The sequence below is a fragment of the Dipodomys spectabilis genome, unplaced genomic scaffold, assembly GCF_019054845.1.
Source record: "Dipodomys spectabilis isolate Male_0828 unplaced genomic scaffold, ASM1905484v1 ptg000009l, whole genome shotgun sequence".
In the NCBI taxonomy this organism is placed as follows: Eukaryota; Metazoa; Chordata; class Mammalia; order Rodentia; family Heteromyidae; genus Dipodomys; species Dipodomys spectabilis.
In genome coordinates this window covers 4,234,237-4,250,910 of record NW_024870686.1, presented here as the reverse complement: position 1 = coordinate 4,250,910, position 16,674 = coordinate 4,234,237, and the positions used below count along the sequence as shown (strand labels likewise).

Genomic DNA, 16,674 nt, shown 5'->3' with positions numbered 1-16,674 from the left:
AGTTCAAAGTCAGCCCAGGCAGGAAAGTCCATGAGAGTCTTATCTCCAATAAACACCAGAAAACAGGAAGTGGCTCACATAGTAGAGCACTAGCCTTGAGCTGAAGAGCTGAGGGGCAGTGCCAAGGCCCAGAGTTCAAGCCCCACAACTAACAAAAAATAAATTAAATAAATAAATAAATAAAACATTTACAGAGCTTTAAAATTGAAATGCTATACTTTTTCAGATGTAGACAGGAAATAGCAGTGTCTTGTACCACCCTCCCTCCCTCCCTGACCTCTTAGTCAGAGGTCACCACTCTAGTTCCAAGTGTTTCTTCTGGGGGATATGTGTACTTCAAAAATTCCTATGCACCATGCTGCTTCTTAGTGTCATAATGCTAGTAGCTATTATGAAGATGTACACTGGAATGTTATCCCCTACCACTCTTTACCCTACATCTTTGTCTTCTCCACCCATCCTCATCCATCTTGATTCTCTATCCAATATTTCCTTATTACATGTATATTCATCATAGCTGAATCAAACCATTGTGTTATAATTACTTTTGTTTTCAAATCCTTGGCTCATTCTGTACATCTTCCAAAAGCTCTACAACATGTGCCTCATGCCACCTCTCCCATGGACAAACTGGCATCATCTGACAGATTGCGACACTTCAGCAGTGGACAATGAGTAAGGTGGTCACCCTCGGAAATTAATTTTTTATTCATTTGTGGTTAACCTATAATTTCACAATGAAGTAGGTGGGGGATCAGCAAAACTAGGATTCTCATAAACGCTTGAGCTTTAGGAATTTGGATGACAAAGAAGTTTAAGTCAATTCTTTATCATTGTAGTATCACTTGCAGAAACTTTCTCAAGAAGGTAATTCAACCCAACTTGAAAGAATGACACACACTCCATATTACATGAGTGATCAACAAGACTCAGCACAACTGTTATTATAAAGATCAAACCCTGAACCAATGTTTTCATTTTTCCACTCTGCCACCAAGTTCCCTGACACCTGGGTGACCACTGTGAATGTGCCTGTTAGACATAAGATGATATGATAGCCTTTCCTTCATAGTAATAACTGTAGCTGATATAGATGATGTGGCTAAGATCCAAGTGTTACACCAAAGACAGTGGCACCCCAGTCCCCACAGCACCCTCCTGACTTTCCATAGTGCACTGTCAGGTATGCATGTAGTGTGGCATCCATGCTGTAGATGCACACTTGAAGGCCGCTCAAGTACATTTTCTTCTCTTTTCTAAGAGTTACAAGAGTCATTTCCTATTTGACTCTTGCCAAATAATGAAGAAACATAAGTTCAGAGTTAAAAGTAGTGGACTGACAATTCACTAAGGTAATTGTTGAAGTTTGAATCCATTATGGAAAGTAAATGAATGAGATCTATTGCCCTCACAGAATTCAAAAAGGATGACACTAATACTCACAGTGGGGGAGGCCAAGAGCAACCTGGTCTACCTAGAAGTCGCCTGAAAGTAAGGTGACTATGGGAACAAACAAAAAAGGATTGTTCAGCCAGGCACCAGTGGCTCACACCTATAATACTATCTACTCAGGAGTCTGGGATATGAGGATAGTGGTTCAAAGCCAGATGGGGCATTAAAGTCCATGAGACTCTTGTCTCTATTTATCTACTAACAAAGCCAGGAGTGGAGCTATGGCTCAAGTAATAGAGTGCTAACCTTGAGCAAAATGCTCAGGTACATTGTCCAGGCCCTGAGTTCAAGCCCCAGGACTGGCATCAAAAAAAAAAAAAAAAAGGAGAAGGACTGTTCAAAAGAGGAAGAGTGGGCAAATGTAATCATAATATTAAATGTGTGTGTGTGTGTGAAAATATAACCAGTAAAGTGGAGGGATTGGTGGGGTTGGGAGAGATAAGGGAGAATGACAAAAGGAGAGACACTGAGTATGATGCACTGTATTCACAAACCGACATGCTGAATTGAAACCTCTTTGTACAACTACTTAAAGATAATTTTTAAAAATTAGATAATATTGGGGGCTGGGAAGGTGGCTCAGTGGTAGAGCACTTGCCTTGCATGCCTGAGGCCCTGGGTTCGATTCCTCAGCACCACATAAGCAAAAAGAAAAAAGCCGGAAGTGGCGCTGTGGCTCAAGTGGTAGAGCGCTAGCTTTGAGCTGAAGAGCTGAGGGACAGCGCCCAGGCCCAGAGTTCAGGCCCCACGACCGCACACAAAAACAACAACAAAAAAATTAGATAATATTTTAAAAGGACCAAAAAAGTATAAGAGAAAACTGAAAACCTAAACTTTTTATTTCCCAGTAGGTGAGTGACATCATCCCCCTCCTTATCTTGACAGAGTCCTGGAGGATTTAATTTTAGGAGAAATAAAAAAAGATCTTTGTGTCAAAGGAACAACATCCAATTAAGGCCAAAAATAAGACACTAAGCAAAGAAGAATTGCTGGGCACCGGTGGCTCACGTCTGTAATCCTAGCTATTCAGGAGGCTGAGATCTGAGGATTGCAGTTCAAAGCCAGCCCAGGCAGGAAATCCATGAGACTCTTGTCTCTAATTAACCACCAGAAAACTGGAAGAGGTATTGTGGTTCAAGTGGTAGAGTGCTTACTTGAGCTGAAGAGTTGAGGGACAGCGCCCAGGCCCAGAGTTCAAGCCCCATGACGGACAAGAAAATAAGTGACAGTTTCCAGAGTAGGTATCAAGATGAGTTACTGGTACTTGTTTCCTATTCAACTCCCAGAAGTGAGCATCCTCATGTTACTCTCCAGCTAAAAAACTGAAAGGATCGGGGCTGGGAAGGTGACTCAGTGGTAGAGCACTTGCCTTGCATGCATGAGGCCCTGGGTTTGATTCCTCAGCACCACATAAGCAAAAAGAAAAGAGCCAGAAGTGGCGCTGTGGCTCAAGTGGTAGAGCGCTAGCCTTGAGCTGAAGAGCTGAGGGACAGAGCCCAGGCCCAGAGTTCAGGCCCCATGACCGGATCCAAAAAAAAACAAAAAAACTGAAAGGATCATTGCTGGGAAATCTGACCAACTCAAAAGAAAAAAAATAATACTAACAAAACAATAATAATTAGCATCACTATAACAACCCAAGCTGTGAATGGTAATTATGTGAATGAAACACTTCTAGTGGCAAGCATTTTAGTAAGGGACGCTCACCCTCTACACCTACCTAGGCTTGGTGACAGATTATCAGCCTCATGAACTGATAAGACTAAGTAAAATACCAGGATACAAAATCAATATACAAAAATCAACATACATAGCTTTTCCATGTATACCAACAATGAACAGACTTGGAAAGAAACCAGGAAAGCAATCCTATTCACAATAGCCACAAAATAAATAGCCAGGCTCCAGTGGCTCATGCTTATAATCCTAGCTACTCTAGAAACTGAGATTGGAGGACTGTGACTCAAAGGCAGCCTGGGCAGGAAAATCCGTCACTCTTATCACCAATCAATGACCAAACAACTAGAAGTGGTAGAGTGAGAAAGCTAAGGGACAGTACCCAGTACTAACACTAAAATAAAATAAAAAGTGCCTAGAAATACATTTTACTAAGGAAATGAAGAATCTCTACAAGGAAAAGTGTAAATCACTGAAGACAGAAACTGAAGAAGACAGTAGAAGATGGAAAGAAACCCCATGCTCATGGACTAGCAAAACCAATACCATAAAAATGACTACACCACCAAAAGCAGTCTATATATTCAGTACAATCTCCATCAAAATTGCAATGACATTCTTCACAGAGGTAGAAAAGTAAATCCAAAACTGGGCGCCAGTGGCTAACACCTATAATCCTAGCTATACAGGAGACTGAGTCTCTGAGGATCAGAATTCAAAGTCAGCCAGGTCAGGAAAGTGCTTGAGACTCTTATCTCCAATTAATCACAGAAAAGGCCAGATATGACACTATGGCTCAAGTGGTAGAGCTCTAGCCTTGAGCAAAAGGAGCTCAGGGATAGCACCCAGCCCCAGATTTCAAGCCCCAGGACCAGCAAAAAGAAAAAAGAAAAAGAAATTCTAAAATGAATATGGAAGTACAAAAGGTCTTGAATAGCTGAAATAATCCTGAGCAAAAGTATCTATACTAATAAAATAAAATACAATAATAAAATTAAAAATCTACACTATCACAACACCTGACTTTCAACTATTGGGTAACAAAAACAGCTTGGTAGTGGCACAAAGACAGCTGCACAGACCAATGGAACAGAAGATCCAGAATAAGCTCACATAGCTATAGGCAGCTCATTTTTTATAAAGATGCCATAAACATATGTTGGAGAAAAAGATAGCCTCTTCACAAAGAGTGCTGGGAAAACTGGAGATCTACATGTAAAAGACTGAAACTAGATCCCCTGTCTCTTGCTCTGTACTAAAATCCATTCAAAATGGATCAAAACGTTAACAGAAGACCTGGAAGTTTGAAAACATTGGAAGATATACGCACAGGCAACTGATTTCCTGACTAGAACTCCACTAGCCCAGCAAGGACTGACCAACATGATCACATCAAACTAAAAAACTTCTTCACAGGAAGTAATCAGTAGACTGAAGAGAGCCTACAGAGTGAAACAAAATCTTTGCCAGCCAATGGCTCACATCCATTATCCTAGCTACTCAGAAGGCTGAGATCTGAGGATTGCGGTTCAAAGCTAGCCCAAGCAGAAAGTCTAGGAGACTCTTATTTCCAATAAACCACCAAAAAACAAGAAGTGGTGCTATGGTGCTATAGCTCAAGTGGTAGAGCACTCACCTTGAGCTGAAGAGACGAGCTCAGAGACAGTGCTCAGGCCCAGAGTTCAAGCCCCACAATGGACAAAAATGTGTGTGTGTGTGTGTGTGTGTGTGTGTGTGTGTGTGTGTGTGTGTGTGTGTGTGTGTGTGTGTGTGTGTGTGTGCCAGATGCATAATTGACAAGGGATTAATAACAAAATATACAGACAGCAGTAAAAACTAAGCTCCCAAAGAATCAACAACCCAATTAATAAATAGGCCAATAAACTGAGATATAATCTCAAAGAAATACAAATGACCAATAAATGCAAGAAGAAATATTTAGAATTCCTGGCCATGTACAAAAAGCAAATTAAAATGACATCGACTTAGCTACTTAGGAGGCTGAAATATGAGGATTACAGTTCAAATTACAGTTCAATTACTAGTTCAGGCAAAGTCCAATTATCTCCAATTAACCAGCAAAAAGTCAAAAGTGGTGGAAGTGTAAAACAGTATTTCTTCAGCAAAAATGCTAGGTAAGAGTGTTAAGGGCCTGAGTTCAAGTTCCAGAATCAGCACAGAACAGATTCTGCTGGAGTATGATGGGTATGGAGGGGAAGGTGAATGAAGAGGGTGAAGAAGGATGAATATAGTAGAAGTATTTTATATTCAAGTATGAAAATACAACAATGAAACCTGTTGAAATTGTCTTAAGGGAGGAAGGAGAGTGAAAAAGAGTGCAAGAATCTGATCAGAGTACACTGTATGCATATAAAGACATACAATGAAATCCTCTTGTACACTAATATATGCTAATAACAAATAAAATATTTTTTTAATTATGAGGTAAATTTTATAAAAAGAACTTAGGGTAGTACATACCTGTAAACTCAGCTATGTTAGGAGTTAAGAGAGAGGAGTATCAAGGAACAAAATCAATGTGACTATGAAAAGTGTAATATGGATAAAAGTAAGACTATTATCTGAAAATTAAGTTAATGCTCACTAGACACTCTGTGGAAAATGAGCTATACAATTTGTTGGATGGGGAGTGAAGGAAGGAGTGACACAGTCCATAAGGAAATGTACTCATTCCCTGACTTACATAACTACAACCACTCTGCACAGCACCTTTATGATAACAATTAAAATTAATAAAATAAAACACTTCTACAATCTCAGCTACTCAGGAGCAGATAAAAGGAGGATCACACTCTGAGGCCAGACATTATCTCAAAGATAAACTCACACAAAAAAGGCTGAAGATGTGGTTCAAGTGATAGGCCCTGAGTTCGGACTCAAAATTGATAAACGGCAACCTCATCATGGAAGCTGATGCTGAACAATCTTGTTATTTTTACTTCAGATTAATCTGACATCAAAGTAAAGAACACCAGGCTTGACTTATGGCCAATTAAGCATCTGTCACAATAATAACCTCCTGCCTCTATCCCGAGTGCCATTCTGAATGGATGCCAGCAGTGTAAGTAAGACTCAACTGCTTGAATAAAGTCAGCAGGCTCAATACCTAACTAAGAAAACACAATCTAGTTTGCTCTTCAGAAAGACCAAGTGACCCAGCCAACCACGTTTATGTTGTCTAGCTTGACTTGGGTTTTTGCCAAGTGCTCAGGCCCTAGCTTAGCCCTGAGGAAGGAACAAAAGAAGAAAGGCAAAAGCCCTACTTACCATAGAAGAGGAAAGCTTTGGTCATGGGATGATGCTGGTAGGTGCGGTTGATGGTGAAGAAACAGTTATCTGCCCCACACTGGCCAAGCCTTCCAGTCTCCCCAGTCAGGGGGGACCACCAGAGTATGATGGGGTAGCTCTTGACTTCCCATGTGTTCTTCTCATCCATGCTCAGTGCTTCTTTCTTAACGAATGGATCAAGATGCTTAAATTCTTCTTCCAAAGTTTTATGTTCATCTTGAAAAGTTTTTAACTTCTTTCTTTCAAATTTTCCCAGCTCAACCACCACCTAAATGTGAAGACAAGTATTGTCAGTCCAATGATTTGTCTTTGTCCATCCTCCATTCTCATTGGGAAGTCCCAACTTCTGGGACTACAAGCATGTTCCACTCTGTGCCTGGCCATTCCTATATATTTTTTTTAATCTGGGTGAGTCTTTTTTAAAAAATTTATTGTCAAGGTGGTATACAGAGCAGTGACAGTTACAAAAGTCAGGTAATGAGTACATTTCCTTTTTTTTTTTTTTTTTTTTTTGGTCTGGTCGTGGGGCCTGAACTCTGGGCCTGGGCGCTGTCCCTCAGCTCTTCAGCTCAAGGCTAGCACTCTACCACTTGAGTCACAGCACCACTTCTGGCGTTTTTCTGTTTTGCTTATGTGGTGCTGAGGAATCGAACCCAGAGCCTCAAGCATGCAAGGCAAGCACTCTACCACTGAGCCATCTTCCCAGCCCTACATTTCCTTTTGAACAGTGTCACCTCTCCCTCATTCTTTCCCAGATTCTCCCCTCCTGATTTCTCTCCCCACCCTCCAAGTTGTATAGTTCATGTCCAAAATAGTGTCTATGAGTTTCACTGCTCAGTTCGTTCACCCTTTGTCCCAAGTTTCTGTGCTTCCCCTTCCTCTCCCCAATCGGATCAACTTATATACAAAACAAAGGCTATAGAAACCAAAAACAGAGGGAATAAACCAAAGAAAAAAGGAAAAAAAAGAAAGAACCACAGCCAGGCACTGGTGGCTCATACCTATAATCCTAGCTACTCAGGAAGCTGAGATCTGAGGATTGCAGTTCAAAGCCAGCCTAGCCAGGAAAGTCTGTGAGACTATTACCTCCAAATAACCACCAGAAAACAAGAAGTGGTGCTGTGGCTAAAGTTGTAGAGCACTTACTTTGAGCTGAAGAGCTCAGGGACAGTGCCGAGGCCCAGAGTTCAAGCCCCAAGACCAACAAAAAACAAAAACAAAAACAAAACTCAACAACAAAAGAATTGCAAACAATACAATAAAAAAAAAACCCTCTTGCAGGGCTGGGAAGGTAGCTCAGTGGTAGAGCGCTTGCCTTGTATGCCTGAGGCCCTGGGTTCGATTCCTCAGCACCACATAAGCAGAAAGAAAAAAGCTGGAAGAGGCGCTGTGGCTCAAGTGGTAGAGCGCTAGCCTTGAGCTGAAGAGCTGAGGGACATCCCCAGGCCCAGAGTTCAGGCCCCACGACCAGACCCCCCCCCAAAAAAAACCCTCTTGCTTCCACTTCTTGGAATAGCATCTTATATGATAACAGCATTTTATATGATCATATGCACATAGCTATTGAGCCCTTGGAATTCTCTCCTAAGAATATCCTCCTTTGTTCTCACTATGTGAATGTTTAGACAGCTGTTTAATTAATCATGTCTAGGTGTAGTTACTTGTCTTTTACTATCCATTAGGTTTACTTGTAGATTTATAGGCACATTCTACTTATTACAAATGAAAGAAACTATGCAGCCTATGTTTCTTTGGGTCTGGCTTGCTTCATTTAGTATGGTTTTTTCCAAGTCCCTTAATGACCCTTGATTGATCTTGGCCTCTAGTGATAATCCAGGATTATCTGCTTATTTTGTACTGCTTTAATGGAATACCCGAGACTGAGTAGTTTATAAAGAACCAATGGTGATTTCTTATAGTTCTAGAGAAGTCCAGAAGTCCGAGGTGAGGATATCTAAGAGAAGGGAAGCCATCCTTTTATCAGGAACCACACCTAATAGTAGTATTAATCTGTCCTCTTGATCTACTCACTTAACAACAAACACTATCTCTTAACACTACTGCAACTGGGATTGCATTTCTACCACATGAACTCTGAGGGACACATTCACAACAATGGCTACATAAGGCATGTCCCACTTACTGAAGTCTCCTTTTTCTGCACACTGTAGTCTCCTTTTCCATATGAAGTGACATATAGTCCAGGAATGCAGGGTGGGCAATGTCTAGCCCTAGGGCCATAAGACCCAATAAATCATTTGGTACATGATGGGACAAATTTACATGCTTTTCTTCAACTTCCTATGGATGGATATCTGTAGTTTGCCTGTACTGATAATTTTATATGAACCTCAAATGACATAATTAAAATATCCAAGTGGTCCTTGGCAGAAAAAAAAAAGATTCCTTACCTCCAATCATTAATCATGCCCATTAATCACAGGCATTGCCTCCAAAGTATTTCCCAGCAAGGCTGCTGAATAATTCTATCAGATACTTGGAAACATCTTCCCTCTACCTCATAGGAATATACAGTATCCACAAAAGGCTTTGTCCCTTGAAAACTATGTTAGGGTTGTTTCCTGTCCACTACTAGAGATTATACCCTAGGGAAATGACTTAAAAATTACTGATTTCTTTTTACTTAAATCTGTGGGCATTACATTTTTATAATGTGGCTCTTCTCCAGCAGCTTGTTGGAATAAACATGACTTACAGCCTGAACTACCTTCTCATCTGCGAATGTACAACCAGTAACTTCAGTGGGGAAGGCATTTTTTAAAAAGCCATAGGTTAAAACTTCTAAGATAAAATTTGTTCCACATTTCTGGTCAATGTTTTCTGTGTGAAGTATAAGCTTATTTGCAAAATAGGGGGGTTTTTTAAGGTGAAATTCTTATAACAAACATCTTAAAAACATAGTTATCTTCATACATGACTATTTGGATGTAGGAAACACAAGGTATAGGATTATATTAATCAAAATCTCAGTGAAAAAGTCAGGCAAGGGCTGGGAATGTGGTTTAGTGGTAAAGTGCTTCCCTAGCATGCATGAAGCCCTGGGTTTGATTCCTCAGTACCACATGAACAGAAAAAGCTAGAAGTAGCTCTATGACTCAAGTGGTAGAGTGCTAGCCTTGAGCACACAGAAGCTCAGGGACAAAACCAGCCCTGAGTTTTTGTTTGCCCCAGGACTGGCAAACAAAAAGAGGAGAGGAGAGGAGAGGGGAGGGGAGGGGAGGGAAGGGAAGGGGAGGGGAAGGGAGAGGAGAGGAGAAGAGGGAAGGGGAAGGGGAAGGGGCAGGGAAGAGGAAGGGGAAGGGGAAGGGGAAGGGGAAGGGGAAGGGGAAGGGGAAGGGGAAGGGGAAGGGGAAAGGGAAAGGGAAAGGGAAAGAGAAAGGGAAGGGAAGGGAAGGAAGGAAGGAAGGAAGGAAGGAAGGAAGGAAGGAAGGAAGGAAGGAAGGAAGGAAGGAAGGAAGGAAGGAAGGAAGGAAGGAAGGAAGAAGGAAGAAAAGTCAGCCCAGCCAAGTCCACAAAGTAGGAAATTCAAAAGGACATATAAGAAGGGATACAGAGGGGTACTCACTAGACACTATGCTAAAAATGAACTGTGGGTTAGGATTGGAAGAAAAAACTGAGATGAAAGGGGCAACATTGTCCAAAAGAAATGTACTTTAGCTGAGTTATAAAACTGTGACTCCACTACACATCACATTTATAATAATTTATTTATTGTTTCTTTGTTTTTTGTTTGTTTGTTGGTCTGTCGTGAGGCTTGAACTCTAGGCCTGGGTGCTGTCCCTGATCTCTTCAGCTCAAGGCTAGCACTCTACTACTTAAGCCACAGTGCCACTTCTGGCCTTTTCTGTTTATGTGGTGCTAAAGAATGGAACCCAATTGGGGCTGGGAAGGTGGCTCAGTGGTAGAGCGCTTGCCTTGCATGCCAGAGGCCCTGGGTTCGATTCCTCAGCACCACATAAGCAAAAAGAAAAAAGCCGGAAGTGGCGCTGTGGCTCAAGTGGTAGAGCGCTAGCCTTGAGCTGAAGAGCTGAGGGACAGCGCCCAGGCCCAGAGTTCAGGCCCCATGACCGAACCCAAAAAAAAAAGAATGGAACCCAAGGCCTCATGCATGCAAGGCAAGCACTCTATCACTGAGCCACCTTCCCAGCCCCACAATTATAAAATTTTAAAGAAAGAAGTGTACTCTTTACTTGACTTATGTAACTGTAACTTTTTTGTACATCACCTATCTAACAATTAAAAATTAAATTTAAAAAAGGACACATAGCCGGGCGCCGGTGGCTCACACCTATAATCCTAGCTACTCAGGAGGCTGAGATCTGAGGATCACGGTTCAAAGCCAGCCGAGGCAGGAAAGTCCATGAGATTCTGATCTCCAGTTAACCACCAGAAAACCAGAAGTGATGCTGTGGTTCAAGTGGTAGAGCATTAGCCTTGAGCTACAGAGCTCAGGGACAACACCCAGGCCAGAGTTCAAGACCCATAACTGACCAAAAAAGAAAGAAAAAAAAGGACAAATAACTGAATATTTAAAATACTGCTTATCAAAACAAATTCCAGGAACTAAAAAAATGGGGGGTTGTTGTTATTGTTGGGGGTGATATTTATTTTTGCTTTTAGAGTTTTTTAGAGGGAGTAAAGTGAAAGCACAGAAAATGAGGAAAAAGGGGTAAACAAATTCAATCATGGTCCTCAGTATACCATAGAGAAAATGAACTATGTAACTTGTGGAAAGGAATGGGAAGAGGAAACTGGGGGAAAGTAAAGGAAAAGTGACACTGTCCAAAAAAGAAATGTACTCATTACCTGATTTATGGAATAGTAACCCTTCTGTACAACACTTTAATAACAACAATAAAATTATATTCTTACAAAAAGGATACATACTATGTACATCACCTTTATAACAATAAAAAGGACACGCCAGGCGCTGGTGGCTCACGCCTGTAATCTTAGCTACTCAGGAGGCTGAGATCTGAGGATCGCGGTTCAAAGCCAGCCCGGGCAGGAGAGACCGTGAGACTCCTATCTCCAATAAACTACCAGAAAACCGGAAGTGGCGCTGTAGCTCAAGTGGTAGAGCACTTGCCTTGAGCTGAAGAGCTTAGGGACAACGCCCAGGCCCAGAGTTCAAGCCCCACGACCGACAAAAAAAAAAAAAAAAAAAACAATAAAAAGGACACATAAGCCAGTTTCTTCAACAAATCCATGACACAAAATAAAACATGGGACTAAAAAACCTTCTAAAAGAAAATAATATATAAAACCTGAGGGCTGGGAAGGTGGCTCAGTGGTAGAGTGCTTGCCTTGCATGCATGAGGCCCTGGGTTCCATTCCTCAGTACCACATAAGCAAAAAGAAAAAAGCCGGAAGTGGCGCTGTGGCTCAAGTGGTAGAGCGCTAGCCTTGAGCTGAAGAGCTGAGGGACAGCGCCCAGGCCCAGAGTTCAGGCCCCACAACCGGACCCCAATCAAATGCAGTATGTGCAATTAGTTTAACCCATATTTGAACCACTGATTTTAAAAAGACTTTCTTGAACACTCAGGAAAACTTCAAAAGCCTGCCATAGAGTATTGAGTAATTACTGTAAAATCGATCATGTGAGACAGTAGTAATGTAGTGTTAGGATTTTTTTGAGGGGGGGTTATTTGTTTATATTTGCCATACTGCAGAGTGAACTCTGTCACTTGCTAGGCAAGCTTTCTGCTACTCAAGTCATGCCTCCACTGCTTTTGCTTTGATCTCAACAACTTTATCCCAGCTGGTCTCAAACCATGATCCTTCTGAATCCACTCCAGAATTGTTAAGGTTACAGGTATATGCATCACATCCAGCCTATGTTCAATGTTTAAATGTCCTGACTAACATATATCCAGGTAAAATTCTTAGTTATGTTTAGAATTTGCTTCCAAGTGTATTAATGAATTCTTTGTGCAACTGAAAAATAAATAAAAATTTAAAAGTAACATGCATACCCAAAGAAGTTTTGTATGTGTGTGTGCATGCGCGCCTGCGTGCCAGTCATAGGACCTAAATTCAGGGCCTGGGCACTGTCCCTGAGCTTTTATTTATTTATTTATTTTCCAGTCATGGGGCTTGAACTCTGGGCATGGGCGCTGTCCCTCAATCTATCACTTGAGCCACAGCACCACTTCCAGCTTTTTCTGTTTATGTGGTGCTGAGGAATTGAACCAGGGCCTCATGCATGCAAGGCAAGCACTCTACCACTGAGCCATCTTCCCAGCATCCCTGAGCTTTTATAAAGCTCAAAGCCAGCTTTCTTCCACTTAACCCACAGCTCCATTTCCAATTTTGTAGTTAATTCAAGGTAAAAGTCTCATGGACTTTCCTACAGCAAGCTGGCTTTGAACCTCAAATCTCAGCCTTCTGAGTAGCTTAAGATTATAGATGTGAGCCATCAGTGCCAGCCTACCCAAGGAATTTATAACAGCAAAATACAGTTAAATGTTGATGAAAAACAATCTGAGATGAATGGCTTCCTCCAGAAAATGATAATATTTCAGCCTTACTGTAGGTAACACACCCTAAATTGTTTATATTACCCTTAATTAAATAATTTATATACTCTGGAGGTATGATATTGCAAGACATAATTATATTAAAATGAGGTCATTATGGCCAGGTACCAGTAGTTCACACCTATAATCCTAGCTATAGCAGGTGGGTGATCTGAAAACCAAGGATCAAAGTCAGCCCTCACAGCAAAGTCCATGAGACTCTTTTACCTCCAATTGGAAAAAGGCAGAAGTGAAGATATATATGGCTCACATGGCAGAGCACCAGCCTTGAGCAAAAAAAAAAAAAAAAAAAAAAGCCAAGGGACAAGCCCTAATACTAGCACAAAAATAAACAAATTGAACAAATAAGATTATTAAAGGGGAAATAAAGAAACAGATGTGAGAAAAAGCCTCTTTTCTATCAAAGTAGTTTGCTTCCTGTTAATCTTGAGAGAATTTTCTGTACAGTTCTGATTTGGCCAGGGGGCTTGGCACTTGTTTATTATATTTTAGTTATATATTTCCTTCCCTCCCCCCAGCACTTTAAGACAACCTATTAGAAGGTCCTATTTGTTACATCTTATTAATTAAGCTGCATCCTTTTGCAGATTATGAACCTAAGCTCAGACAATGTGAACAGAGGGGCGGAGCCTGCTGGGTTAGGGATCGAAAGGGAGCAGCCTGTCAGCTCTGAGCGCTTGCTTGCCAGATTTTACAAAGATCGCACAGCCTTTTGCAGAAGTAAACCTCGTCTTGCCAAGTTCTTTGGAGTAAGTATCCTTATTCCTATGGGATACCCCAACATCCTCAGCTGTTTCTAACACAGTACAGAAAAAAGACAGTAAGACTCAGAGAGAAGGCAGCCATCTCTAAGTCAAGGAGGAAGGCCTGGCAAGAAACAATGTGGCCATCACTTGACCCTTGGGATTCCTTAGTCTCTAGAATTATGAGAAAATAAAGATGTTTGTAGTTAAACCACCTACTCACCAGTTTGCCTGAGCAAACTCACAAAGAATCCATGAAATGTATTTTAATTTATCCTTTCCCTACTTATACAGCAGATTATTGTATCTGCCTGGCCTGAAAACCAGTAAAAACAAAATGGTTCTGAATGTGTAAGTGTTGTATCTTTTTCACTGATAAGTATTTTTTTTAATATGAGTTTTTAAATAATATTGCCACAATGCTGAACACTGAAGCACCAAAGTTGAAGACATACAAAACTCATACCACAATGCTGGTGGCTCACACCTGTAATAGCTGTGCAGGAAGCTGAGATCTGAGGATCACAGATAAAACCCAGCAATGGTAGGAAAGTCCACAAGACTTCTGTCTCCAATTAATCACCAAAAAGTCAGAAGAGGAGTTGTGATTCAAATGGTGAGCACTGACCTTGAGGCAAGCAAAAACATTCAGAGACAGTACCTAGGCCCTGAGTTTCATCACAAAACAAACAACAACAAAAAACTGTCATACCACATCATGGCTAGCAAAACCAAAATTGAGTCAAACAAAGGTTTAGCCTCAGCATTCACATCACTTCTCATTCTCTGAAACCAAGATGACACTCATGTCAAAAATATGACAATTTATTCTGACATCAAAAGGAAAACTCTTGGCTTAGAGTCTGGCATTCTTCATGACTGCAAAAAAAGAAAAAGTGCTATCTTAAATCAAAGATCCCTATTAACATCCCACAGAGAAAGGAAGAAGATTTCAGCTGTTAATTTTCCAGAAGAAGACACAGCAGGTCCTAGATTCCTCTAAGACACACAAGAAGGCACTTTTTTGGGGGGGATTTTTTTGTTTTTGTTTTTGTTTTGTTGTTGGTCATGGGGCTTGACCTCTGGGCCTGGGCACTGTCCCTGAGCTCTTCAGCTCAAGGCTAGTGCTCTACCACTTGAGCCATAATGCCACTTACGGATTTCTGGTGGTTAATTGGAGATAAGAATCTCACGACTTTCCTGCCAGGGCTGGCTTTGAACCACGATCCTCAGATCTCAGCCTCCTCAGTAGCTAGGATTACAGGTGTGAGCCATCAGGGCCCGGTTAATGTATCTTCTGACTAGGATCCCAATCAAGTAGCAGAAGGTGGTAGGAAGTACAGCCCTAGAGTGTCCACCAAAGTGCTCTAAGTCTTATCTCATTCAATCCTAGCCAGGATGAGGTACACCATGACTCCCATGGCTCCCACATCTGGAGTATTCACTCACAACCACAAAGAATCCATAACAGAAACATGTCAGTGGAGAAAAATCTATCTGAGCACATAGCCAAACACTGACCATCACTGCACAATTTTTATTCTAACTTACAATCAACCAAGGTCAGAACAACTGACTGTAGGAAATATGAGGGAGGACTAGAGTTATACTTCTGTTTTTTCTGTTGTTGTTTTTGAGGGGGGGGTCTGGTCGTGGGGTCTGAACTCTGGGCCTGGGCGCTGTCCCTCAGCTCTTCAGCTCAAGGCTAGTGCTCTACCACTTGAGCCACAGCACCACTGCCAGATTTTTTTTCTTTTTGCTTATGTGGTGCTGAGGAACTGAAACCAGGGCCTCGTGCATGCAAGGCAAGTGCTCTACCGCTGAGCCACCTTCCCAGCCCCAATACTTCTGTTCTTGATACTAACACAGTCCTCTGACTAACAGCATATGTCGAGATATTTATCCATGCAGTTGTTTGTATTCTATACTTCCTTTGATTCTTCAAGAATGGTGTCTTTCCAAATGGTGCATGTTTTCTCTCATATGTGGAAGTTATATCTAAAACCAGGGCATGGTAAATTACACAAGATTCTAAGCATTCACACACAGTAAGACCAAGGGAGGTTACTCTTAGCAGAGGAACAAAAGGCACAATGATTATGTGCATCTGATCATATAAAATGTTTATCAAGGTCTGGGAAGGTGGCTCAGTGGTAGAGGGCTTGCCTTGCATGCATGAGGCCCTGGGTTCGATTCCTCAGCACCACAAAAGAAAAAAGAAAAAAGCCGGAAGTGGCGCTGTGGCTTAAGTGGTAGAGCGCTAGCCTTGAGCTGAAGAGCTGAGGGACAGCACCCAGGCCCAGACTTCATGCCCCGTGACTGGATCCAAAAAATAAATAAATAAAATAAAATAAAATGTTTATCAAAAAGAACATCAAGAAATGGAAATGAGGCTTTTTTTCTTTGTTGTTTTTCCTTTCTTTTCTTTGTGTCTCGTTTATTCATTTATCTGTCTTTGGGAGGGTAAGAAAGGGCAAAGAAGTGGAGGGACAAAGATGAACAAATGCAGCAGTAGTACTCACTAAACACTATGTTGAAAATGAACTACACAACTTGTAGGTGGGAACCGGAGGGAAAAACTGAGAGAGAGTGAGGGAAGGGGTCCAAAAAGCAATGTACTCATCATCTTCAGAAGAGTTCTGGGGGAGGCACAGAGCTCGAAGGGAAAAGGATGAAAAAGTACAAGCAGTGCAGCTCACTATACAACTTGTGAGTGGAGACAGAAGGGAGGCACTGGAAGAGAATGAAGAAACAGAGAACACTGTATGAGGGCTGGGAAGGTGGCTCAGTGGTAGAGCGCTTGCCTTGAATGCCTGAGGCCCTCGGTTCGATTCCTCAGCCCCACATAAGCAAAAAGAAAAAAGCCAGAAGTGGCGCTGTGGCTTAAGTGGTAGAGTGCTAGCCTTGAGCTGAAGAGCTGAGGGACAGCGCCC

At 41.6% G+C, this 16,674-nt stretch overlaps 1 protein-coding gene across 2 annotated transcripts in view; it reads right to left on the bottom strand.

The window, feature by feature from the left end:
• Fut10 (fucosyltransferase 10) overlaps positions 1 to 16,674 on the bottom strand; it is a 100,416-nt gene that overhangs the window by 66,872 nt on the left and 16,870 nt on the right. For both annotated transcript variants that reach the window (XM_042700587.1, XM_042700586.1), the window contains exon 3: positions 6,418 to 6,706. In XM_042700587.1, the coding sequence (XP_042556521.1) occupies positions 6,418 to 6,706 (289 nt within the window). The remainder of the gene's footprint in view (positions 1 to 6,417; positions 6,707 to 16,674) is intronic.